This window comes from Podarcis liolepis (genome assembly GCF_965112155.1).
Source record: "Podarcis liolepis genome assembly, chromosome: 7".
Taxonomy (NCBI): Eukaryota; Metazoa; Chordata; class Lepidosauria; order Squamata; family Lacertidae; genus Podarcis; species Podarcis liolepis.
Window position 1 is genome coordinate 5,077,412 of NC_139561.1, and position 25,802 is coordinate 5,103,213.

Genomic DNA, 25,802 nt, shown 5'->3' on the forward strand with positions numbered 1-25,802 from the left:
CTTTCTTTCTACCAGCTAGATGTTTCTCCATTTGGTTTTTAACCTTTTTAACCTTGGAAAGAAGATCTGGCTAATTTTACTGGGAGGCACATCAATATTTTATTATTTACCAACTATTAATTATGTTTATCTCTGCCTTTTTATCTTCTATAACATGTAGGGTCAATGTCCTGCTCTTAGTCTGTATTTTCAGCTTTTACGACTTTGAGAATTGTTTTCTGCTATCAATCAAAAGGGGCCCCTTGTCTAGGAAAACAGTGCCAGTGTTTTCTTAAGCAGCTAGCCTTCTTGCCTGGCATGAATACTTTTGAAAATCTACTTTTGAAAATCTAAGCCCTCTTTAATATACAAGTCCTGATCAAACATTAATAAAATGCAGGCTTATGCCTGATGCCTCATTCCCCCCTTTCAAGCTCAAGGACCTTCGTCCCAAGTGTCCTTGATAGCTTGACCTTCATCATATTCCTGAGGTAAAGCTCTGTATAGGGCCATGATATGAGGTAGAGTTTCATTTGAAACCATCTTGCTAATTGTACTTCTAAAACATGAAATGATACATGGCATCATACATAAAACCATTACCACTACTGTCAAGAAAAACAAGCAAGACAATAGTATCCCTTTGAGTCCTGTGACATTAGGTAACCAATTGGTGAGCCATCCCATATCCCATCCTTCCCATGTTTGTACTGGGACATGTGCTATATTCTCCATCTTTGTGGCCAACACACGGATTGCCTCACCATTATCTGAAATGTTAAAGCAACAGGCATTCCCTGTCAAGTTCAAGACTCCACATAGGCCTCCCTGCTTGGCAAGTACATAATCCATTCCCATTTTCAGCTGCAAAATGGCGGCTCTACTTTCATCCAATTGTTGTGCAATAAGTCTCAAACTCCGGGCCGTTGCATTGGTTACAAGTTCCACTACTGCTTGCAATCGAATTATTCTGTTTAGATTATAAATAGGATCCCGTGCCCCTTGTATGAGCTCACCAGGATTCCAGGAGGCAGGATCATAATAGGCTATAATGCGCTCTGGTGGCCAATCATCAGTACCGCTCCAACTTTGGGTACTTCCTCCTGCTATATGAGAAATATCAGCGTTTCTTCGTGTTCGCTTGGCCAAATTAGTAGGCATAATCCACATTGGTGGTAATACCCATCCCAGGAAACAAGTCCCACTCCATTTGGAGGGGAGTTTCTTGTATGCCCATTCTCCACATATCCACCACAACCATCGTGTCTGAGGTCTTTGGTACGTGGAGTACAGAAGGCGAAATAGCAAAAGAGGTAGAGAGTTCACAGTACAGTATGTTAGATTGCCTTTTTCTGTCACAGTTATGTTCCATACCACTTTCCATGCATGAATAAAAGGAGGTGCACAGGGCAAGGCATCCCGAGTTCGATAGGTAGTATCGTGTGCCCAGGTATTCTTAATATTATCCCAAGTATAGTGACAATGAGAAGAGCCTATCATGGTAGAATCAGCTGCATCTGATGATTTATGTACACAGAATTCCCCTTGTACAGGTATAACTCGTAATGGTTTAGTTGAGTTCCATCCGGGGAAATTCTGTACTTCTGTTTGGTTTGGTATTTCGCTTACCATACCAATGGCATCTAATGGTATCGGTAATAAGGGCATACCTCCCTCTGAATCATCTGGCCCAAGAGAGCAAACAAGGCAATTGGTCCTATTTGCAACATTGGCTACCATTTCAGCTAAACCTACCCACATATTGTGGTCATGGTGGAATCCATATTTAGTCAATTTGGCCAGATTCAAGGACCCTTCCCCTTCCCAAGGGATCAGGATTAATAATAGAATCATGTTGATGTCTAGCATATGCATTCCTTCCACAAAAGATTACCTTATAGTGATAGCAAATAAATATTAGTCCCAATATAATTCCCCCAGTGACAGAAATGGGGAACCACCAAGACCAAAACATATATCCCGAGGATCCCCAATGAGTCCACAAGGGGGTGGGCAGTCAATTAATTGTATAAGAGAATCTGTCCTTTCACAATCGCTGGTTCAGATGCTCCTCAAGCTTCAGGCGTGCGCAGGTCAGCCAGCTTCCAGGTTGTGGCTGCAGCAGGCCGGTCGTCTAATGTTGCCCGTGACCTAGCCCGTTCCCGGTAGGGCTAGATACAGGGGTTTTTGGAGAGAGTCAGTTTAAGAGGATTAGAGGGGTCACCTTTGCACGTCCAACTGCCTTCGGACTTCTTCAAACGGGAGTGATGAATCCAGGGGGTCACCTCAGCTACCTTCACCGCTGTTGGAGTAGAGAGCAAGACGGTGTAAGGTCCACGCCACTTAGGTGCAAGTGGATCACGTTTCCACTCTTTCACCCATACGCTATCGCCAGCCTGGAACTGATGAATCGGCTCGGCAATGCTGCACGGCGTGCGCTCGAGGACCCACCTGTTAAGAGAAACAAAAACACGGGAGAGAGATTGCACTTGTCCCTGTGTCACATGGTCTCCTATTTGTTTAAGATCAGCTGGAATATCCTGAACAAAGGAGGGCGGTCTCCCATACAGGAGCTCAAAAGGTGACAACTTAAGTCTTTTTGTGGGTGCACACCGAACACGAAACAGTGTTATGGGTAACACATCTACCCATCCCAATCCTGTTTCCTGGGTTAATTTTGCCAATTGGGTTTTCAGAGTCCGATTCATTCTTTCAGTTTTCCCTGAACTCTGAGGCCTATAGGCTGCATGCAGTCTCCATTTCACTTGTAAGACTCGACATACTTCTTGTACTACTTGATCAATGAACGCTGGCCCATTGTCACTTCCAATGCATCTAGGTAATCCAAACCTCGGGATCAATTCAGTGAGGAGTCTCTTAGTTACCTCTCGTGCCTTTTCAGTTCGGGTGGGAAAAGCTTCAACCCATCCGGTAAGAGTGTCTACAAACACAAGGAGATACTTGAATCCCTTAGAAGGGACCAGCTCTGTGAAGTCCACAATTAGGCTTTCCATGGGGACATATCCCACATGTTGGATTCCAGGAGGTTGTACCGGTCCCTGCCTGGGATTGTTTTTAGCACAAAGAACACATTTCTGTGAAATGCAAGTTGCTAATTGTGATAGATTAATAATATACAACTTCCGACTGAGACTCTCTCTGGTTGCAGTACCGCCAAGGTGAGTAGATTCATGATAATTTCTTACAATTGTGCCTGCTAGATGATGAGGTACATAAATCCTATTGTCTGGCAGGATCATCCAACCGTCCTTCACAACTGCTCCTTCCTGTTCAGCCCACTTCCTCTCTTCTGGGGTATAGTGAGGTTTAACTTCTTCTGGAACTACCTCTGGTATGAGGGCTGCTATAAATCCTCCCACAGGCTTTTGGGCTGCCTCTCGGGCTGCTTTGTCAGCAGCATGATTTCCTCTGGTTATTGGATCCCTTCCTCGTCCATGACCTTTGCAGTGCATTACAGCAATCTGTTCTGGAGCCCATACTGCTTCTAACAGGATTTCTACTTCAGGTCCATATTTCAAGGCCTTCCCGTGGGCTCCTATTAGACCTCTTTCTTTCCATAGAGCACCATGTGCATGCAGGGTTAAGAAGGCATATTTAGAATCAGTATAGATGTTTGCCTTACATCCGGCTGCCAATTGCAGAGCTCTAGTTAAACCTATAAGTTCAGCTTTTTGTGCCGAGGTGCCAGCAGGCAAAGCTTCAGCTTCCACAACTTCCTCATTGGTGACCACAGCATATCCTGCTCGTCTGGCACCTTCATGCAGGTAGCTGCTACCATCAGTATAATATACAACATCTGGATTTTTCAATGGTTCATCTTTCAGATCGGGTCTACTGGAATAAACTTCATCCATTATTTGGAGACAATCATGTGATTCTTCATCATCTACCTCTGGTAGGGGCAGCAAAGTCGCTGGATTGAGCATATTCACTACTCGTAGATGAATCCTGGGATTTTCACACAATAGGCCTTGGTACCTAGCCATCCTTGGGTTCGTTAGCCAATAACTACCCTTATATTCCATGAGTGTCAGAACAGCATGAGGTACATTCACATACATTGTCTGGCCGAAGGTAAATTTATCAGCTTCTTTGACAAGGCTTGCAGTGGCCGCTACTGCCCTTAGGCATGGAGGCCATCCTTTTGCTACTGAGTCCAATTGTTTTGACAAATAAGCTACTGGACGGTTCCAACTTCCTAATTTCTGGGTCAGGACTGCCGCTGCAATCCCATTCTGTTCATGTACATACAGCTGAAAGGGTTTTTCCGAATTAGGCAGTCCAAGGGCTGGGGCCTCCATAAGTCGTTGTTTGATAACTAAAAAGGCTTGTTGCTGCTCAGGTCCCCATACGAATGGGTCCTTTTCTGCACCTCGAGTGCTTTCATGTAAGGGCTTGGCCAGACTGCTGAAATCAGGTATCCATAGTCTACAAAACCCTGCTGTTCCCAGGAATCCTCTGAGTTGTTTCCTTGTGGTAGGTTCCTTGATAAGGCAAATAGCTTCTTTCCTCTCTGGCCTCAATGCTCGTTGTTGGTGTGAGATGTCAAAGCCCAAATATTTGACCTTTTCTAAACATAACTGTGCCTTTTTCTGGGAAACTCGGTAGCCAGCTTGCCAGAGCAAGTGGAGCAGTTCCTCTGTACCTTCTTTACAGGTATCAAAATCCTTTGCTGCTAGTATAAGGTCATCTACATATTGCAGAACCACCTTTTCTCCAGGTATTGAGGGGTAACTTGTTAGATCCTTCGCCAAGGCAGTGCCAAATAAAGTTGGGGAATTTTTGAATCCCTGGGGCAATCTCGTCCAAGTTAGCTGGCCTTTTGTTCCTGTTAAAGGGTCTTCCCACTGGAAGGCAAATATAGGTTGGCTCTGTGGTGCCAGCCGGCAACAGAAGAATGCATCTTTCAAGTCCAATACAGTAAAAAATGTTGCTTCTGGTGGGATCAAACTCAGCAGGGTGTATGGGTTTGGTACATTTGGGTGCAAGGTCTCGATAGCCTGGTTTACGAGCCTCAAGTCCTGCACTGGCCTGTATTCATCTGTTCCAGGTTTTCGAACAGGCAAAAGGGGTGTGTTCCATTCTGATTGGCAGGGCTTAAGCAGACCATATTTTAATAGGCGGTCCAAATGTTTCTGGATGCCCTCTGCTGCTCGCCGGGGTAAAGGATATTGCTTTACAGATACAGGGGTAGCCATAGGTTTTAAGGTTACTACAATTGGAGCTATATTCTTGGCCATTCCTGGTGGGCTATTTTCGGCCCATACTCCTGGTGGCACCTGTAGAGTTCGGAGGAGCTTGTTTAACTCTGTATCCAATGTGGGTTGGACTTGCAGGGCTGACATTAGGCGCCATGATTGTTCCTTAGGTACTGAGAGGGAAATTATTCCTGCTGCCTTTGATGGCAATTTCATTTCTGGACCTCGAGGAGTGAAGGTGATTTGGGCCTGCAATTTGGACAGCATATCTCTACCTAAGAGAGGCATTGGACACTCAGGTATATACAAAAACTGATGGGTTAAACGATGTCCCCCAATCTGGCATTCCAAAGGTTGGAGGAAAGACCTCTTAGCTGACTGACCAGTGGCACTTTTAATGACTACACTTTTGGAGGCCTTTTTCTGCAATAGTTCTGGGAGTACTGAGTATTCAGCCCCAGTATCAATCATAAAGTCTATTAAATGGCTTCCTAATTGGATCGTGACCGTGGGCTCCTGGAAGCCTAACTTTATGGAGTCCGGTCTTTCCTAGTCTTGGGTAAAATCCTCCTCTGCCAGTCCAATGACATTGTCCCTACTCCGTCCTTGTCCAGGTCTCTGATATCTTCCATCTCGAATCATTCCCCGTCCCCGTCCCTGGTTTCTTGGGCCGGAGCCTGGGCCTGGGCCTGGGCCTGGGCCTGGGCGTACTTCTTCCAACCTCAGGGGTTCAGGACACTCCCGCTTCCAATGACCCTCCTTCTTGCAATTTGCACATTGATTCCTTCCCAGTGGTGGATTCCTTCCCCGCCCTCTTCCTCCATTTAAGGGGCGGTAGTCTTGCTTCACTGCTGTGGCTAGCATTACCATCTTTTCCTTCTGCCACTTCTTCTTCTCTTGTTTCTCAGCCTCATCCCTATTCCGATAAACTCGGCGTGCAATGGCCATAATTTGGCTCATCAGCATCCCTTCCCATCCTTCTGATTTCTGAATTTTCTTACGAATGTCAGAAGCGCACTGGGCCACAAATGTAGCAGTAATCATTCTGCTGTTTTCAGGGGCTTCAGGGTCAAAAGGAGTCCATATACGATAGGCTTCTTGCAGCCTCTCTAAAAAGTCTCCTGGACTCTCATTTGGTTTCTGTTCTACTTCTGAGACTTTAGACATATTAGTGGGCTTCTGGCATGCCCTGCGGATACCTTGCACAAGCGTCTGGCGGTAGGTGGTAAGCCTGGCCAGGTGAATTACATTGTTTGGATCCCAATTAGGATCTTCCAAGGGAAAGTTGTCTTGGAGATGACGGTCAATATTAAAAATATTTCCCACTCTGGCCTGCTCACGCAAATATATCTGTGCCTTTTCAATTATGTCTCTCCTTTCCTCAGTGGTGAACAGAGTATTCAGGAGCTGGCGGCAATCTGTCCAAGTAGGACTATGAGTATTTATTATTGAAGTCACCAAGTCCATCATAGCCTGAGGTTTTTCTGCGAAAGATGGGGTGTGTGTTTTCCAATTCATCAGATCCGTAGTTGTGAATGGAATGTACTGGAGGGTCGATGTTCGAGGTGGCCTTGGTCCAGGTAGCCCGTTAACCAGCACAGGCTCCTCAAGTGCATCAAATACTCTTCTGAGAGGGGCTACTACGTGATCTTTCTCTTCGCTTTGCTCTAGAGGCCTCAAATCATAGGGGATGGTATTTGTCCCAAGGCGTTCTTTTAGCAGCTTTATACGCCTGGCTGTATTGCTTGCTGACCGATTAAGGTCTCCCTGTAACTTCTGTAATAATTCTCTAGGACTTGGATGTACAGGAGTTTGGGGTAGGCAATCAGTTGTTTCACTAAAAGAGACTGTAGATGGAGTTCTACTGGGACTCACAGATGGAATAACCACTTCTGCTTGGGCTTTATTATAGGCCTCCAATGCCTCCTGAAGATATTTATCATAATCTATCAAGGAATCAAGTTCTGTGACTCCAGCCCCATTATTCATTCCACTTTCTTGCCTTGGGGTTACAACTGGTGGAGTGTTTGGATTAGGCTCCCTTCGATGTGGAGCATAGGGTGGAGGTGGAAGCAGCTCTTCCTCTGGTCCCTCAAAAATGGGTTTGAGTTTATTTGGCAAGATTCCTTTCCTAGCTTCGGCTTTTACAGCCAATAATTTGCATCGTTGGACTTTGCATTCCCTTATCCATGGAGGATTTTTATTTAATGTGCTCAGCCAGGAATCTATATATGAAAATTGTTCTGGGCACCCTCCAATTTCTTTGGCAATGTTAGACCAAAGTTTGCTTACTAAATTTATATCAAAAGTTCCCTGAGATGGCCATCCAGTATTTTGCTTCGGCCACTCTAATTCACATAACGTTCTCAGGCGCTCTGGCGTCATTTTGACTCCATATGCCCCTGAGAAGGCTTTCTTAAAATTATTTAACATACATTCAAGAGGTGTATTTTCCCCTTTTGAACCCCCAACTCCCATTGTATGGCCCTGTGAAGTATCCACTCAGTCACTCACACACACGCTTCGTGGGGTTTCTTGCCCAGATGGAGTCGCCTCACTGGGAACCGAAGTACTACCCACTCCACACTCAGGTCAGCTACAGATTGCTCTGTACTTTCTCACACATACAATGCGCTGGATACTTCACCACACACTACCTCCCAACTTCCCTTTTCCCTACACCAGATCACCATCTGATATACCCAACCACCTAGCGTACTCAGTTCCCACTTACTGAGATGCAGAAGTTTGATCAAGACTTCTCTTCCTCCCAATTAATTGGAGGGCCAAAACCCCTTAGTGCACTTACCCCTGGTTGGTTCCGTTTCCCCCCGGTCCGTCGCCGCCAGTGAGCAGGGTATCAGACAGACGAGACTTCTGCGTTCCCCCTGGAAAAATTTACCAGTGCGCGCTTGGGTAAGCAGTTTAGAGATCCTCTCTCTTGTACCCTGCTCAGTAGAGCGAAGGGGCTGCGTTCCAGCAGACCACTTATCCGAGTCACAGGGCACCATAAAATGTAGCACCCTGCTTGTGGTTAACGCTTAGCTGGAATGAAATATTCAACGCAGCAATAGAGAATTTAAAATAATTATTTATTTGTCAGACAAATAAATGAGAGGCACAGTGGTATATGGTTACCAAGCTCTGGCCTGGCCTCCTGCCATTATGGCCAGCACTTATATTCCCTTAATCCAGCCCCCTTTGCTCCTCCTTGGGCTGCCTCTGTCCAATCAGCCTGGTTGGATTTCCTATTGGCTGATTGCTATAACCAATCACAAAAAGATACACCCATATCCTTCTGTCCTTATAAGGAACACAAACAGCTATATATTGTTACATCTATAAATGACAAATAAGTAGTAATATATCTTACATGTGTCTCAACAAGGAATCTTAATTACCAGCTCACCTCTTGCCCTCCCTGCCCTATTGCCTTCTAAAACAAATGGTTAATCTTAAATTTTTATCTTAAACATATGTCAAGGATCTTGAGTTTCACATCAACATTGAAAGATATCCTTCATTTGAAGGTTTCTAAACAAATGTCTGGCAGCTAATATATCAGGACAGCATTTGATGGCGTCTTCTTGTCTGGCAAGAGGGCTAAACTGCTGGCTGACTTAATTCCAGGATAAATACAACTCTTCTAGCATTTGTTAAATCCTTTGCATAATTACATTTAAGCCAACATATTTAATACACAACACAGATAGCCTCTTAAAAGGAATAAGGCCTTTTTAAAGTAGACAGAGAAAGAAAGAAAAGGACTCAGTTTAAAACAGTTTCAGAAGAAACCTCTTCAAAAGAAGCCTCTTCAGTTTACACTTCCCCCCCTTCTCCAGCTGCTTCAGCCAGCTGCTTTGTTTCCATTAGCTCTTCCCAATATTTATTGTCCTTAAACTCTCTCAGTTTAAGAAAGAAACAACTTTAAAAGACTTCCCAAAAAAAAAATGCTTTCTTTCTACCAGCTAGATGTTTCTCCATTTGGTTTTTAACCTTTTTAACCTTGGAAAGAAGATCTGGCTAATTTTACTGGGAGGCACATCAATATTTTATTATTTACCAACTATTAATTATGTTTATCTCTGCCTTTTTATCTTCTATAACATGTAGGGTCAATGTCCTGCTCTTAGTCTGTATTTTCAGCTTTTACGACTTTGAGAATTGTTTTCTGCTATCAATCAAAAGGGGCCCCTTGTCTAGGAAAACAGTGCCAGTGTTTTCTTAAGCAGCTAGCCTTCTTGCCTGGCATGAATACTTTTGAAAATCTACTTTTGAAAATCTAAGCCCTCTTTAATATATAAGTCCTGATCAAACATTAATAAAATGCAGGCTTATGCCTGATGCCTCACTACTCCATCTACTCGGTCGGCGGCACTGGCTCTGCCGCTGGTGCCACGTGGGACCTCCACCTTGGAGGGCGGCAACACCTGCACTTTGGAACTCCCCGCCTCTTGACATCAGGCAGATGCCTTCCCAGGGTGCTTGCCAGAGCCTGCTAAAAAACATTTTTGTTTAGACAAGCCTACCCAGATGCTTGGGACACTGTGGCGCTGGGGGTTAAACCACAGAGCCTAGGACTTGCCAATCAGAAGGCTGGCGGTTCGAATCCCCACGACGGGGCGAGCTCCCGTTGCTCGGTCCCAGCTCCTGCCTACCTAGCAGCTTGAAAGTGCATCCAAGTGCAAGTAGATAAATAGGTACCGCTCCGGCAGGAAGGTAAACGGCGTTTCCGTGCACTGCTCTGCTTTGTCAGAAGCGCCTTAGTCATGCTGGCCACATGACCCGGAAGCTGTACGCCGGCTCCCTCGGCCAGTAAAGCCAGATGAGCGCCGCAACCTCAGAGTTGGCCACGACTGGACCTAATGGTCAGGGGTCCCTTTACCTTTTTACCCAGATGCTTGGAAAGTTGGTGCGTGTTTTAATGTTTTCAATCTACAGTTGTTTAAAACTTTTTGAAGTCTTAAATTATGGTTATTATTCTTTCTTATTGATCATTTTTCTTGTATCTTTTTAGCAAAACTTCTTTAACCATTTAAAAAAACCAAATAAACCAGCGTATACATTTTGTGAAATAAACGAACTGTGGTTGCTGCAACACTAAAAGATCCATTTCTTGCAAGTACAGAATGAAATCCTGGGAGAGCTGTTGTGGCCTGAGAGCACAAGCCCACAGCACTCTGCATGCATTAGGTAGGTTGTGTCCGTATATGTGCGAAGTCTCCAAATTTTCCTATTCCATTTAGGGAACAGGTATCCTGGCTCATGGAGGCAACAGGAGAATGTTAGCTTTGCTTTTAAGGCTTCCTTGATCCTCATTTAAAATAAAAAAATTCCTTCTCCAGTAGCACCTTAAAGACCAACTAAGTTAGTTCTTGGTATGAGCTTTCGTGTGCATGCACACTTCTTCAGATACACTGAAACAGAAGTTGCCAGATCCTTCTATATAGTGAGAAGGTGGGGAGGGGTATTACTCAGAAGGGTGGTGGGAATGGGAGATTGGCAGATAGCTGAGATGAGCCTGTTGACGACTCTTAACGACTGTAATAGGTCTTACAGGAAAAGGCAAGGGGTGAGAAGGTGAGAAATGGCTTAGTCATGTATAATGAGATAAGAATCCAATGTCTTTGTTCAAACCAGGTCTCTCCATGGTTTTAAGTTTGGTAATGAGTTGCAATTCAGCAGCTTCTCTTTCCAGTCTATTTCTGAAATCCCTTTGTAGTAAAACAGCTACTTTGAGATCTTGTATAGAATGTCAAGATGACTATGGCAGACCAACACGGCTACCTATCTGTAACTTGATCCTCATTTGTTAGGCTACAGCACCCTCTTGTGTCTTTGTGCAGTCCCTGCACCCTCCTATGATTGCCCGCCTGCACCAACTTCAAAACAAGACGTCAAGGTGGCGAAGATGCAACCCAAGTGCATGGCAGCAACTGTGAAAAAAGTGCATCCCATCTTGAGGATCTACAAAAGATCTACAATGAGCCAAGAAAGACTGAGTAACCTAGCAATACTGTCCATGGAGAGAGCTTTCAAGGTAGATTTCAAGACTGTTGTTGAAAAAGTTGCAGAAATTTAAACCAAGCGATTTTAAATACATGTAAGTATACTGTCATTAAATGCATCTTACTTTAATGACATCAGTATTTTCTTAAAATACAATGCATATGCTTGGGGGTAAGAAGGGGTTCAATACTGGACTGGTGGAAGGGACTCAGGAAGTGCTAATGTTCCACAGGTTGGGGATGCAATGCTGGCCTTGCCCTGGGCATTGGCAATCCACACTATGCCCCTGCTCAGAGAGTCACTCTCCAAGCCCAAGGCAGAGGGAGATTAGGGGTAGCCCTAATTATCACCTGACTGAGAAAGAGGAAGGCAGTTTGTGTGTATGTGACACCGAGGAAAACAGGCATTGGACTTTGCATCACAGGCATACTTAGGCTCTCTAGCGCCCTTGGCAAGGAGCTGTATCAGCACACACACCCAGTCCCAGTGGCGTAGCGTGGGGGGTGCAGGGGGGGCCGGCTGTACCGGGCGCAACATCTGGGGGTTAGGGTTAGGGGGCGCAAATCCACGGGTTAGGGGGCACAAATTACTTGCCTTGCCCCGGGTGCTGACAACCCACGCTACACCACTGCCCAGTCCCTTATGCTCCTCCACCAAGGTGGCCAGAGGAGACTGCACTCCTCAGCCAGCCAGCCAGAGCAGCAGAGGAGCAGCTCAGAGAGCGTGCTAAACCAGAGTGGAGAGGCATGATTTTAGCACCCCCTGGGGAGAGGCGGGTTTAGGGCACCTCAACTGGTTTCCCTGCACTGAACACTGAGTCGGGGGGGGGGCACTGCAGGGTGTCACAATGAAGACTCGGTGAACATGCCCAGGAAAACTAAGTGTGTCCAATGCTGTTTTAGACCTCCGTAATAGGAAACTAGCCAAATGAGTTGAGCAAGCAGTCCAGCCACATTATTCTGTGCATCAGGAAGAGTGAAGGACAGGCATCCCACGTGCCCGTTGTTGTCCATGAAGGAGGACCACGCAGTTAAGTGAGTGTCAGCATGGCCAGGGCACGAGGGGCATAAGGCAAGTGGCAATTCAGCCTGATGACTTCCATTACTACTTCAATACCATTTAAATGTAATGTGAGAAGAAATCTTAAGCTTGGATGACGGAGAGGAAAAAAACACACAGAATTTGAGTGCAAAAAATAAATATAAAATTTATTAAAACACCCACAATAGTTTAAAGATATCGGGAATAATACATTTCACAAACCAGTTGGTTGTGTAACATAATAAAATACAAATTAAAAAAAGGAGGGTCCATATTTGCAATTTTTAGGCATCCTAAAAATAAATTTTCAGAGACACTGAAGGGAGAAGTGTGAAAGGAAAAAAAAATACAGACAAGAGGGGGAAATTATACAAAATAAAATTATCAGCATAAATTTACCATACTAAGGATATCTACAGTTTAATACACAAGTCCTATTGCCTTGAGACATTGTAAAATCTACCATTTGTCAACCAACCCCAGATAAACTTCATTTCAAGTCACAAATCAACAAAGAAATCTTCAAGTGTGGTCCACAAGGTGGCCTCCACTGGAGGCCTCGTTTACCAAATGTGAATTCAAAGAGACAAGAAATCAAATACGTTGAGAAGTTACAGCCTTCGGTTAACTAAACTGAATTAGTCTGCCAAATCCAACCTGTTTCTTTTCCTCATTTCTCTTAAATTAAAAAAAAAAGTATTTAGAAGTCAGCTTTATACCTTTTTAATTAGTTTTACACGCAAAAAGAAAATCAAAAGCCAAAAGCCAGCTGGACAGCAGACGTTTTCCAAAGATTGAACAGCAGTGAGTAAACTAAACAACAGGTGTCAAAAAAGGAGGAAAAGGATGGCAAACAAAAATCACTTGTAAAATATATCCCTGATATTGGAGCAGAAGACAAAACTGGCCAATTTGCTTTACTATTCTTAGGCAAAAACGAGAAACAACAATTCACATCTTGACCATGAAATATTCTTAATGCAGGCAAGACTCTTGTTGCATTCCACAGAGAACTGCCTTCCTAAGAAAATACAGGAATGTTGCTCTTTGCTAGTTACCGTAAGATTTATAATTTGCTGTCTGGAAAAACAAGTCACATACTGTCCATGAAGTGGTATGGCGCTAAGAGCAATATGCCAGGGGATCTGACCCAATCTAGCACCAACATTTCATCTTTGCCCCTGGAATCTGTTTCTTAGTCCACCCAGAGTTGTTATTTCTGCATTTTCAAAACTACTTAGTGGAGTAATCCAACTGGATGGCATATCTGAAAAAATAATGCACTTTTTGCTGGCGGGGGGAAGGGGTGGTGATGAATCAAGTCAGGATTTTGCTGTTCCCAAATCAAAACATCATTGGAAACCTTTGCAAATTCTGCATCAAAAATAGTTTGAGAACATTCTATTGGGGCAGAAATTTTTTAACCAAACGTGCAGAAACTATTATTTGATTACTGATAATATAGCTGCTTAAGATCTTCTTTCTAAAAATGCTTTCCCATGTGGGCCATACGCTGTTCTGAGGTACTTCAGTAAAATCTACTGTTTACTGAAATGAAAGCACCACTCTCCCAGTTCACCTTTTTATTAGTTCTGTACACTGATTCCTCATTATGTTTCATTATTTTGAAAGTGAGAACTTGCCCAAGAATAGAACAACAAAGGCCATACAGTTTATAGGATGTCAAGTACAGTGTTGACGTAATAAAATACACACCTTGTTTCTAATATTTGTATCAATCCCATTAGCTATAACTCAATCACAGGTTGCCACAATACTCTGTTTCTGAGGTATTTTCTGTATGTATTGTGATAACAGCAAGCTTATTATATGATGAAAACCTGGCTTCTGTACACATTTAAAACAAGTCTTGTGAACAAAAGAGAGAAAAAGTGAAAGACAGAGTGAGAGAGAAAATAAATAGCACCAAAAAGGTATCTTGTAAAACTTTCAGACACAACTACTCACAAATAGCAATATACAAAGAAAAAGCCATCATAAAGTAGCAGAATGAAGCAGGCATTTTAGACTAAAGGGTAGCAAATCCATGTGTGGCCAGACCCTGGTTCCCTTCTCCACTATGAACCTTCAACAGGTTGGGTCCGTTTTCAATATTAACATCTATAGAATAAACCTGTTTACACTGAGATGCAGATGTGGTCCAAGAAGGATTTTTCCTTGGTTAAGGAATGCAGGGCTAAGTAATAACTTTTTGCTGTTAACTATAAAAGCAAGCAAGGAAGGAAGCTGGAGAAGACGCAACTACATTGCTTTATAAATAGCTGCTCTGTCTTGGAGTGACCTCAAAACTTCCAATTCAGCACCCATTGTTTTTGCATAATAATTACCAATACAGAATGTTACATATTCCTGCACCAGGCAAACTTGCTAAACTGGCACAAGTGTTATCTCAAAGTAGTTTGTAGTACCTTATTTTCCAGCTGCTTAAGGAAAGCATTTTAAATTTTACTTATTCATAGTTAAACTTCCTTTGAGCTTGATCCCAGAAGCCCTTTTCACTGGTGGTAGTTTTGCCAGCACCTGATTCCATCGAGCGAAGTAGGACTACTCGAATGAGTAAAAAGATAACTCTCAGCATCTGATCCTGAGCTGTGCTGCTCCATTTATATCAGCTTAGGATCGAGCCCTAGGATGTGGATAGTTGTCATTTATACCAAAGTAACCTCTGCTGGATCTACACACATGTAAATGAGCTAAAAATTATGTAGCTGTAAATTTTAGACTCAGAGCATAGACTTAAAAAAAACACATGTATTTAAAACATTGAAACTTTCTATTATCAGTTAATTGTACAGTTCTCTGGTTTGACATATACTGTAGCACCATAGCAAGATGGAATCTGGCAGAAAACAAACAAGCCCAAGAACCCTTTTTGAAAACAAACCCACCAAGGTAGCACCATTTCATCAGAAGATTTCGGTTATTAAAAATTATGTCTTTAGCCTACAGTGCAGACATTGCATCAGCTGAAGCAACTCGGGGCTTCTTTGCTCATTTTTCTCTCTCTTTGCCTTTCTATGGGACACAGTTACGACCTATGATAAATAGAAAGAAGGGAGCTCTCTAACTCTACTGATATATTGGGATAACCTTGTGTCTCACTGATGCAGCTCCTCAACTGTCTGCTAACCAGAGACAGCAACACAACATTCCTCTTACACACACACAAAAGTTCATAGCAAGTTCACAAGCAATGAGCCTTTTCGTCACCTTCCCAAACTGGACCCCCTGTATGCAGAATTGTTCCTTTGCCTTCTATACTGTTTGGTCCATGCATTTTTTTCTTCATAAATAATTATTTACCATGATCTTCTTGAGCTCTTGATTGACCCAGAAGAGTAAGTGCCCCAAAGGAAATATTTTTAAACAGATGGCACTCATGATGGCCCAGTAGCAAGGCATACAGAGGAAATAAGAATCCACTTAAAGAAGGGACCTTAACCGACCCAAATTTCCTCCCAGAGAAGTTTAAGGGGAGTTTGCTAATAACTTCAGCTGGAGCACCACTGACTCCCTTTTTGAAGATTTTTTTCCCCCAGGGATTACGGTTTTGTTTGTAATTTTAGCACCATCAGCTATTATGATTGAGGGTTAGTTGCTGTTAACTTGTTTCACATCACTACCCCCCCAAAAAATACATTTCAAAGAAATTTCTCACTACCGCCTGCAGACGTTGCTTGGCCTTTGACAAGGGCTGCAGTCAGGATTCATGATTTCTGAAAAGGCCAACATGATGCTCAAGGCCCTGGTGGTCTTGGCTTCCCGCACCTCATAATAGGATGTTCAGTGGGCATATAGAGATGTACGAGCTAAGGCAGCCTTAGTTTCGTGCTCTCCAAATGTTGCTGAACTCCCATCACCTATGACCATGGACTGTGCTGGCTGGGGTTGATGAGTCCTTCAAGGGCACCAGACTAGGGACAGCATAATTAAGCTCACAAATGTTGCTGCAGATTGAGGGAGACCTGCCATAATGGCACATCCAACTTCCTATGACTGAGAAGTGTAATCGTTTTTAGCACTACCCCATTGGCTTCAGTATGGTCGGGCCAACGTGGTGCCCTTAAGACACCTTTTACAAGCACCTTTGTAAATAAATACATATCTGTTTCCATTTACTTTTCTAAATGACCCTGACCACAACAGGAGCTGTAATTGTCCATGTGTAAGCAAAAAGCTGACTGCCAAATAAAATAATTCTTTTTTTCTTTTTTAAAGCAGGAGTAGACAATCTGTGCACAGTTCTATTCATAAATCTGAGGCATGGTAACTTTTCCCAACAACTGAGATTCGAGGTAGGTTATATACGTAGTGAGAAACAACCTCAGATTGCACCCTACTCGTAAATATACTAAGTACATCAATTTATTCAGGATTTTGAGAGTCAGGAGTTTTGCCTTTACTTCTAGCAGCCTTGTTTTAAAGTGTGCATATAATGTATGTGCTGCAGAAAATTATGGTGGCATTCACATAATGCTGCTATAGATTTAATACTGCCATTGCCAGAATCAAATAGCATGTGGACTGCCTCCTATCTGCACCAGGATCAACCAGTTATACTGGCAAACACCTGGCACAATGGGTTTGGAGAGCCAGATTTCTTTTTTTAAAAAGAGAGAGAATCTCAGACCAAAAGTCTTAGAGAAACCCATCTAAGATGAAGCAAATGAGAATTTTGCCTTAGACACACAATTTCAATAGGGAAAAATTATTCCAGTTTTATTCACTCTGGACTTTCGTCAGTGTGAAGGGAAAGCACCATTTGGTCTTTTGGATTATTTGTGTGAGACAAATAAAGGACTTGCCCTGCCAATTTGTTTTTTCTCCTTTTCTCTATTCCTATTGTGAAAAAAACAGTGGAAATGGACACAGGCAAATTTGGAATAATTCATGGGTCTTCCTGCGTTGCCACCTTCTGACTCCCAAGACAGCTCCTGTTCTTTAAACCTGCCTCTACAAAAAGGTATTTCCCTCATCCAGAGATCTTAAGGGCACCATTGCTAGGTCAGAAAGTTACAGCTCCAGAGCCACATTATGCCATGATCAGACAGCTCAGGAAAATCCCTCAACGGAAGCTGAACACACAATAGGATTTCAACAGGTCAGATGCACAGCGACATCCCTCCAAACGAAACACCTCCCTTCCCACATATATTACAATTTCTTGCTCTCCAAAGTCATGCAAATGAAACTTCCAAGGCACCCCTGCAACACCTTTAAAATAGGAAAGTCAAATGAGACGTTAACAAGGAAATTACAGTAACAAAAAAACCAAACTAAAATGTTTTTGGAAAGAGATACAAGTCCAACGCTTTTCCCCAACTACAGCCAGCTAACGGATCCATCCTACATCAGTCAATAGCAAGCAGCCATTGGCCTAAAAAGCCTGAGAAGATGGAATATGTGGTGATTTGACTGAGGGCTGGAGCTACATGCTTATGCAGAGACCTCCAGGATTTGGACCACATCAGACTTCAGACAGCAGACACCTCAACATTAAATAGAAATAAACAACCCTCCCTGCATGCAGAAATCTAAAATAACAGAGAGAAAGCTGTTCCACTTCGTGTAGTTGTTTATGGGGTGAGGGACCATGTGAATCTTTAAAGAAATGTGATTTTCCCACCTGAAGCCTGAAGTGGTATAATCGAGGCAGGCCTACTAGTCCATGATTCGACAAACATGTAGAATGGCCTTCAGAGCAGCCCCACTGAAATCAATGGCTGATTTACGGAAGTGGAGGATCAGGCCTTGAATGGGACGACATCACTATCATCCTATGACATTCAGAACATTTCCTATAAATCTGACTTGGAACAATTCTTAACAAGCACAATACGCTCATGGGTATGCATATGAAATCAATTATCATTCATTGATTTTCCCCTTGCCAAAAAAAAAAAAAAGCATCTTTACAGAATACAGTAAAAACAAAAAAAGGACGGAAAAGCATGTTAAATATTTTGTTTCTATTTACATTTCTCCCGCAATAATCTGTTTTAAAACATACTGCTCTTCAAGTTATTGGGTAATTTTTTTTCTTTTAAATCTTGGTGAAAGTGCTTTTTTAAAAAAATCTTTCTCTATTTACAGTTTAAAATCAGAACCACATAAAACACTCAGGATGCTGTATAGAGATCCTGGTTTAGTTTTTTTCCTGTTCCAGCGCGTGAGGATTGAGAAGGTTCCCTAGTAAACAAAATGCTATGTACAGGTTTTAATTTGCAAGCCATTTTTCTTTCTCAAAAGGCACCTGTTAAGTGCAGAAGGAGGTGGCCAAGGAATAATCAGTTTCAGATCTCGAACGTGTTTGATCTTCTGGCCTTCTGCAGTGTTGAGAAATTGCATGCACAGGCTTATAAAAGCCATAGGGGACCTACTCTGCTGAAGGAGTCAGACCTCCCATTTTTTCTACAGAAAGACCCGTAGTATAAGGCAGCAAAATACTCTTGCACCCATTGCCAAAAGAGTTGCCGCCACCCAATCTGAAGATGGCACCCATTTTGAGGAGATGCTTTGAAGCTGCTCCCTCAAGGCTGGAAGGTTCTACCCCCAATTCCAATGGAAGTTCATGGAGATTTTCTGAGCAAATTTAGTGAGAGCACCTAAAGCCCAGCAGGGACTTCATCATTAACATTTTCCCAGTAAAGGATGAAATTCACACAATATGGAAAAGAACCACAGACACAAACTTCCTCTTACACAACCCTTCTGTCCTTGAGCCCTGTCCTATTAAGATTTTTTAAATAAACACAGCAACAACAACCAACCCTGATATAAGTAAACTTTTTGGTGTAGTTTAAATAGTACAAGGGTTCTGAATTAGAGTGAATTTCATCCTAATTTAGGGAAGATTTCCTATCATCATTTTAGCAACACAATGCTTCTGTCGAGGGGAGGCCTGGCTTCAGAGAGTGTAGCCACTTACATGAGTCAGCTATTCTTAAGACAACTTGCATTACTGATGGGGAAAGGGAGGTTAACCTTAAAAAGTTGTGATTCAAAGTTTTAAAAGCACCAGCTGTTTTGCAGTAATCAGTTATCACATAATGTTGATATTTCCTCTTTAAAAAATGGCACAAGAAAAATAAAATAAAACTTACAATAAGCCAATTTCATTTTTGCATTTGAAAATGTCCACGTGTAAAGGTTGGGGTGTGTGGACATTTTCATTTGGTAAGCATGCACCTTTTGAAAACACAGCACAAAGGAGATCTATTGTGTCCTTCCTTTTCATCGGACTCTGCACCAGAGAGGATAAAAAGAGGTTTGCCATGATGGTTTCTTAAAGATACAGGAGCTCAGCCCGAGATTCTTTTGTTTCCAGAGTGGCTTTTCTTTTACCACTACAGAATAAAAGATTCAAAAGTGAGGCGGACATCAGTTCGAAATAGTCAGGCCTGGCCTACAGAAAAATTAAGTGTGGATGGTTACACTGTATGATAAATTTGGCAAGAACCGAAACATTGCTAAGTGCTGTTCTGTGAGTCCGACAGAGTGAGAGACATGGAAATCAAAAGGTCACCTCCTGGGCAAACACAGCACCTTCCAAATATTGTTTTATGATGCTTCTCTTCTACCCAGTCCTCCCCACCTCCCCTTCCACCTCTTCTCCTTAAATCTGTCCTTTTCTCAGTTCCTTCCTTCACGAATTTAACTGGGTAAGATATCTATGCCAAAACAGTTAATGGAGAAGTTAAACTAGCTTAATTTTACACAGGCTGCACAGCCGCTGCCTTTTGCCTTGGCAAAAGAACTTCATTCAAGAACTTGCCTTTAAATAAAAATGTAACCACATGCAGTGGCAGAAATAATATCTTTATCTTCATTCTTTTCATTTCCACCTCCTCTGAAACTGGTTAAAGTTAGGCCACAAGCTCACAGCAAACCTGACTTTGCAGTGGTTTACACAACATAATTTTTACACAGACAGCAACATGTGCCAGCTGCACTCAAGCCAGAGGACTGGTACTCCCTTCAGATGCTCTAGGCAGACTCAGTTGTCTTGAGGATTGAAACAGGCAAATTGGGTCACCTTATTGCAGCTTCCCCACTGTGTGAATCCATCTATTCTGTTGGGGGCCCCTCCCAAGTTAAAAGAAGCGTCACACAAAATTTTATGCTCTGTTCAAAACCTTGCCTGTTTGTAGTCTCTTGTCTTCTCTACTTAATTCTTCCACCAACCTTTTTCCTTCCTGGAAGAGATCTACTAAATCTCTAAGAAACCATCATTACTTTAATTGTAAGTCTTGGTTTCTGGGAGGTCTCTAATGTGAGATTTCTACCCCACTTGGGTGTGATAGTGCAGATTCTTATTGGCTTAGGGTGTGGCTGAGTTTTAAATTTTGCTTCTATGTCACATAATCCCCTTCAGAGTTGTCATAATTTCTGTTAAAAATCCAATATACACATGTGTATTTGGAATGGAATTAAAAAGCTCTCCTTTGCGAAAGGACACTACAAATTTCTCTTGCCATTATCATGATGTACAGATTAAAAATGCACAGATATAAATATTTTTAGATTACTGAAAAATGTTAACAGCAATAAGTTTCTTCAGCTCAACTCCCAAGTGCAGATAATATACTGGAAATGTCACACTTGGCCTGGCTTCGTATTTCTCTCCGACACACGAAGGAAAAAGCACCACAAACCAGCACTGTGTTCCAGTGCTGCAGACTTTGAGGTAAAATGGCCCCATGCCAGCTGCGCTCTGCTCAAATCCAGCGACTGTACGGCCCAGTTACCTTGGTGTAGGCATAAGAGGACACAGTGATAGCTGAGTTTGTTGGGATGGCCAGGGCCTGCCGGGTTGGGACCGTGTCTGTCTTCTCCTTCTGCTGGGGCTCAGTGGCCAAGCTGCCTCCCCATTTCCGCTTCTTGCCAAAGGCTTTGATGTCCTGCTGGAGCCCAAGCCTGGCTGCCTCCTCCTGCCTCGCCCGGGCTCTCTCGGCCAGCTGCTTCATCTTTGCTTCCCAGAGGGCAAGTCCATGATTGGGCTGGTTTAAGTTCTTGTGCTGGTAGAAGACCAGGGAGATGCGCGTGGGGTGACAACGGTTGGGCTTCTTCAGCGGCGTGGTGGCATGTAGCTCTCGCCTTGCACACTCTATGAGGATGGAGCCGTGGGCTGGAGCCACTGCCACCCCGCCAATGTTCTCATCCAGAAAGTTGTGTTCGCTGTCTGACCACACCTCTTCATCCTCCTCCTCTTCTTCCTCCTTGATGTTCTTTTCGGGTGTCTCTTCCATGCTGTCATCTAAGCTGAATGAGTCCCACGGCCTTTCTTCCTGGCCAGCATCCAGAAGCATTGTACCACCATCGGCTTTCAAGGAAGGGAATGGCTTCTCCCCACACACACCTGATGCCACAGAGGGCAATGAGCCGAAGGAAGCCCATGGTCTGCTGGGTAATCCTGTGCCCGGTGTAGGAGTCCTCCTGTCATCTGCTTTGACAGAACCCCAAAGTTCATCTTGAAGTCTGGAGTTTCCCTTGATGGAACCAAAATTCAGCTGCCCCAAGTTCCAGGGCTTCTCCTGAAGGTTTGAATTCACTGAAAAGGCTGAAGGGTTCTCGTTGACTTTGCAAGGGCTCCATGATTTCCCCAGCACATCAGGGCCAGGTGGCAAAGGCTGTCCTTCTGTAGGAAACATATTCCACTGTTTTTCCAAGAGGTGGGACTGTGATAACCTGGTAGCATTTGAGTGGGAACCAAACAAGCTGGACTTATTCTGTGTGTTTGCATTGAGAACGCCGGCATTGTCACTGGGTGTAAACATGTTCCAAGGGCTCTCAGCATGACTAGTCCTGTCCGAAGGGGACTCATTTCTGTTGACTTTGTAAGGGCTCCACTGTTGTTCTGGGCCTCCATTCTGAGATGACATGGACAAATCAGAGAGGTTCAGATTGGGATTTTGGCCATTAATAGCAGCCGCTCTCTGAAAAGACTCCATGTGTGACAAAGAGTCCATTGGCTCTTGCTTGATTGTTCGGTGATTGAAGCAGTTTGTGTTTTGTGCAAATGACAGGGCTTCTGCAGGGACAGAGTTACACCTCTGAGGCACAGCCGCGGGCTTGCCTGAATGCCTGCTGGACCTCTCGTAGGTGCGCTGGTGGTGGTTTTTGTTTCGTACAGTGGGTGGGATTTCATCTACCTGTTCGGAATTCTTGTAACCATGGCTCAAGTTATTTTGCAACATTTGGACATCAGGCTTCTTCTCGTAGCCGGTGCCTGCCCAGGGTGCATTCCTTGTGTCACCGTAATTCAAAAACTGGGAGTGAAACATGTGATTGCTGGAAAATCCATAATACCCAAAGGATGGAAGAGAGAACTTTGAATGCAACCCATTCATGGAAGGCAGGTTAGGCTGTGCATAGTAGGAATGGTAGGAGTAAACACTGTTCATGCTGTATGGGTCAGAGGGCCTGCAGTTCCCCAGCACCGAGTAGCTTTCCACGACAGCGTTCCCATTGTACTTGAAAGTGTTGTAGTGGTTCTGAGGTTCCACTTTGATGGAAGGTTTGACTGGCCGCTGGGAATTTCCACTTTTCAAAGCCATATCTGCAGATGCAAAACAAGAACCAATGTTAATTTGCAGAAACAGGATTGCTTCTTTGGCACAAGACCTTTGAAGATCTGGGTCGCTCTTCTGGCTCGCAGACTTTCTGTCCCTTGCCTGAGTGTCTAAGAACACCATTTAGGAGGGGGAAACTTAACCAAGTGGCTACATGCACGTTGTAATAGTCTGCACTATCCTCCTAAGTGGCAAAATTTGACCACCTTCAGGAAAACTTAGAAATCCTCTCTCTTTGCGCACTTGGCTTGTGCAAGGCCTTTGCATAGTGTGACTGCACTGCCTAAGACACATTACTAGTGTCTAAGATACATCATGGATCTATCTCTGCCCCCACAGACAGGGTATGGGCGAGGGAATCTCAAATCATCCTGCAAAGCACATTCCAACCACATTTATTTTCCTTTGCAAAATCCTCCTGACAAATCCTGTGATGTTGGCAGCAGTGCTACAATAATAATAATAATAATAATAATAATAATAATAATAATAATAATAATAATAATAATTTATTATTTATACCCCGCCCATCTGGCTGGGCCTCCCCAGCCACTCTGGGTGGCTTCCATCGAAACCAAAAATACAGTAAAATATCACACGTTAAAAACTTCCCTGAACAGGGCTGCCTTAAGATGTCTTCTGAATGTCAGGTAGTTGTTTATCGCTTTGACATCTGCTGGAAGTTTTTGTGGTGGGGACAATCTAGTCCCCACCACAAAAACAAAGGAAAGAGAACACTGGAGCAACTTGTGATGATCCAGAATTTTTATGGAGCATGCCGTTCGCTTCTTGCCCTGGGGCTTCTCACAGCACTGAAGAGAAGCTTTCTGAACAGGATTTCTGCCACCCAAGCCAACAGTGGTCATTCGCACCGTAATTAATTATCAATGCTGATAATTTCAAAACTAAGACAACCTAAGAGGCTTATACCTCAAACCTGGAAGGATAAACACCCACCGTCTATTACATAATTACCTTACCATCCTGGCTACATTCAGACATATTTCATATACACATCAATTTCATATGGTTTCCTACTTGGACATCTGGATGGCTTGTATTAACTTATATGTCTCATTTTAAGATTTGTGTGCTGATGGTAACTGAATGGATGATGGAATACTATTATTGGTACTATTAGTATATTATTATGATTATGCTGATTTTTTTGTTCCCCCCCTTCTTTAATTTAATTTATTTTCTTTCTTTCTTTGTTGAATATGCAAATATCATCATCTTCATCATCAGCCTAGGTTCCATGAAATCCTCTGCATTCCAGGCAGCTTTAGAGATTCATCAACAAGAATGTAAATGAGAAAGTCATTGTGGTATAGTGGCTAGAGTATTAGACTAGGAGACCCAAGTTGAAAAATCCACTCAACCTAGAGGAAGCCTTGAGCTAGTCACTATTTCTCAGCCTAACCTTCCTTACAGGGCTCTTTCTTATGAGGAGAGAACCATGAACGCTTGACCTGAACTGCTTGGAGGAAGTGTGGAATAGAAATGAAATTTACAAATGAAAATAGTAATTGAGGACAGCAGTCTTCCAGGAATGACTCATCTACAATTACCAACCTTCCTCTAAGTTGTGCAGAAAGTGTTTGTTTGCCATGCTCTAGAGCAGTGCTCTCCAACTGGTGGTGCCTCTGGAGTAAGTTGGGTGGCACGCAACTAACTCGAAAAATATTGTTCTAAAGTAGCATTCCCGGACCCGATGCCCTTTGGATGTTTTGGACTACAACTCCAATCAACTCCAGCCAGCACAGCCATGCCAATATGGCAGTGCAGGCTAAGGCTGATGGGAGTTGTAGTCCAAAACTTCTGGAGGGTCCCAAGCTGGAAAAAGCTGAGAGAGAGTACACAGGTTGCACAGGAAAATGGTGAGGCCCAAATGGCCTAGCTAATCATCTGATTGGCACCCAAGAATATGTCCCAGAATCCTTTGCTTGTGCCTAGCAGTGCCTCAACAGAGACACTGATTAATAAAGCATTCCCAAAGGGCAGAAACTTTGAAAGCTATTGATCAGGCTGCATCCCAACAGCAGCTGCGTAAGAAACCTAACCAGATTAGCACATCAAAAGCACAAGACAAGTGGCCTTCTCAGCTTCCAGCCCCTGTTGCCCTCACCTGCATCCTGCTGAAGTGGTGGCATCTCAAAAACCTCCTGCTTGATTTTCTCAGGTGTAATCAGCTTCTCCTTCTGCATTTTCTTTTTCTCAGCCGCTGCCTTCCTGGCTTCCAGCTGCCTCTGCCTGCAAGACTTGGCTGGCTCAGGAAGCTTCCTCACCTCTCTGGGGAAGGAGGTGAGAACCTGGATCGCCCCCGTGCCCACCTTGGCAGCTTGATTCTCCTCGCTGCCAAACTCATCGGTGGGGGACATTTTATACAGTGGAAGGACATGCAGCTGTTCATCCTCAGGGATCCTCCCAGTGGTACGATTGTCTTCTTTTGTCAAGGTACACACCTAAAGAAGTGGCCAGACAACACACAGGGAGTCCCAGTTAGCTAATTCAATGGGGGGACACAAAACGGCAAAGCCAGAGTCTAAAAAGTGACTTGTCTAGAAGCCTGAGAATTTACTGTCAGGAAAAAGCATCAATGCAAGAGCAAGATGCAGGTGGCTGGAAAGCCAAACAGGATGTTGGTGTCTGGGACTGTACCGTGGGAACAAAAGGCACAGTCTATTTACTGTTCTGAGCACCGGATGTTAGCTCAGAGTGTCATGTGACCTGTACTGGAAGTACAGGGGTGGAGCAGTGAGTCTACTGCTGGAGACTGGAGAGTGCAGACACGGTTTCTCTGTACTGCTGGAATGACAGAAATAAAGGACATGTAAATAGGTTTCTGTCTGTCTCTTTCCCCTCCCTGGGGAAGCAGGGAGGAGGGAGGAGGGTGTGTTCTTCTCACGTTTGAGGAGGATCGCCGATTTGTGACCTTGCCTGTATCCTGCCGGGAGACGCA

At 43.6% G+C, this 25,802-nt stretch overlaps 1 protein-coding gene across 6 annotated transcripts in view; it reads right to left on the minus strand.

Annotated features, from left to right (window-relative positions):
• Positions 1–12,936: 12,936 nt before the first annotated feature.
• The window catches only part of TET3 (tet methylcytosine dioxygenase 3), a 115,852-nt gene continuing 102,986 nt past the window's right edge, over positions 12,937–25,802 (minus strand). For all 6 annotated transcript variants that reach the window (XM_083514095.1, XM_083514096.1, XM_083514097.1 and 3 more), the window contains 2 exons: positions 24,969–25,305; positions 12,937–22,827 (listed from right to left, as the gene is read on the minus strand). In XM_083514095.1, coding sequence (XP_083370221.1) covers positions 20,987–22,827; positions 24,969–25,305 — 2,178 coding nt within the window. In that variant the 3' untranslated portion in view covers positions 12,937–20,986. The remainder of the gene's footprint in view (positions 22,828–24,968; positions 25,306–25,802) is intronic.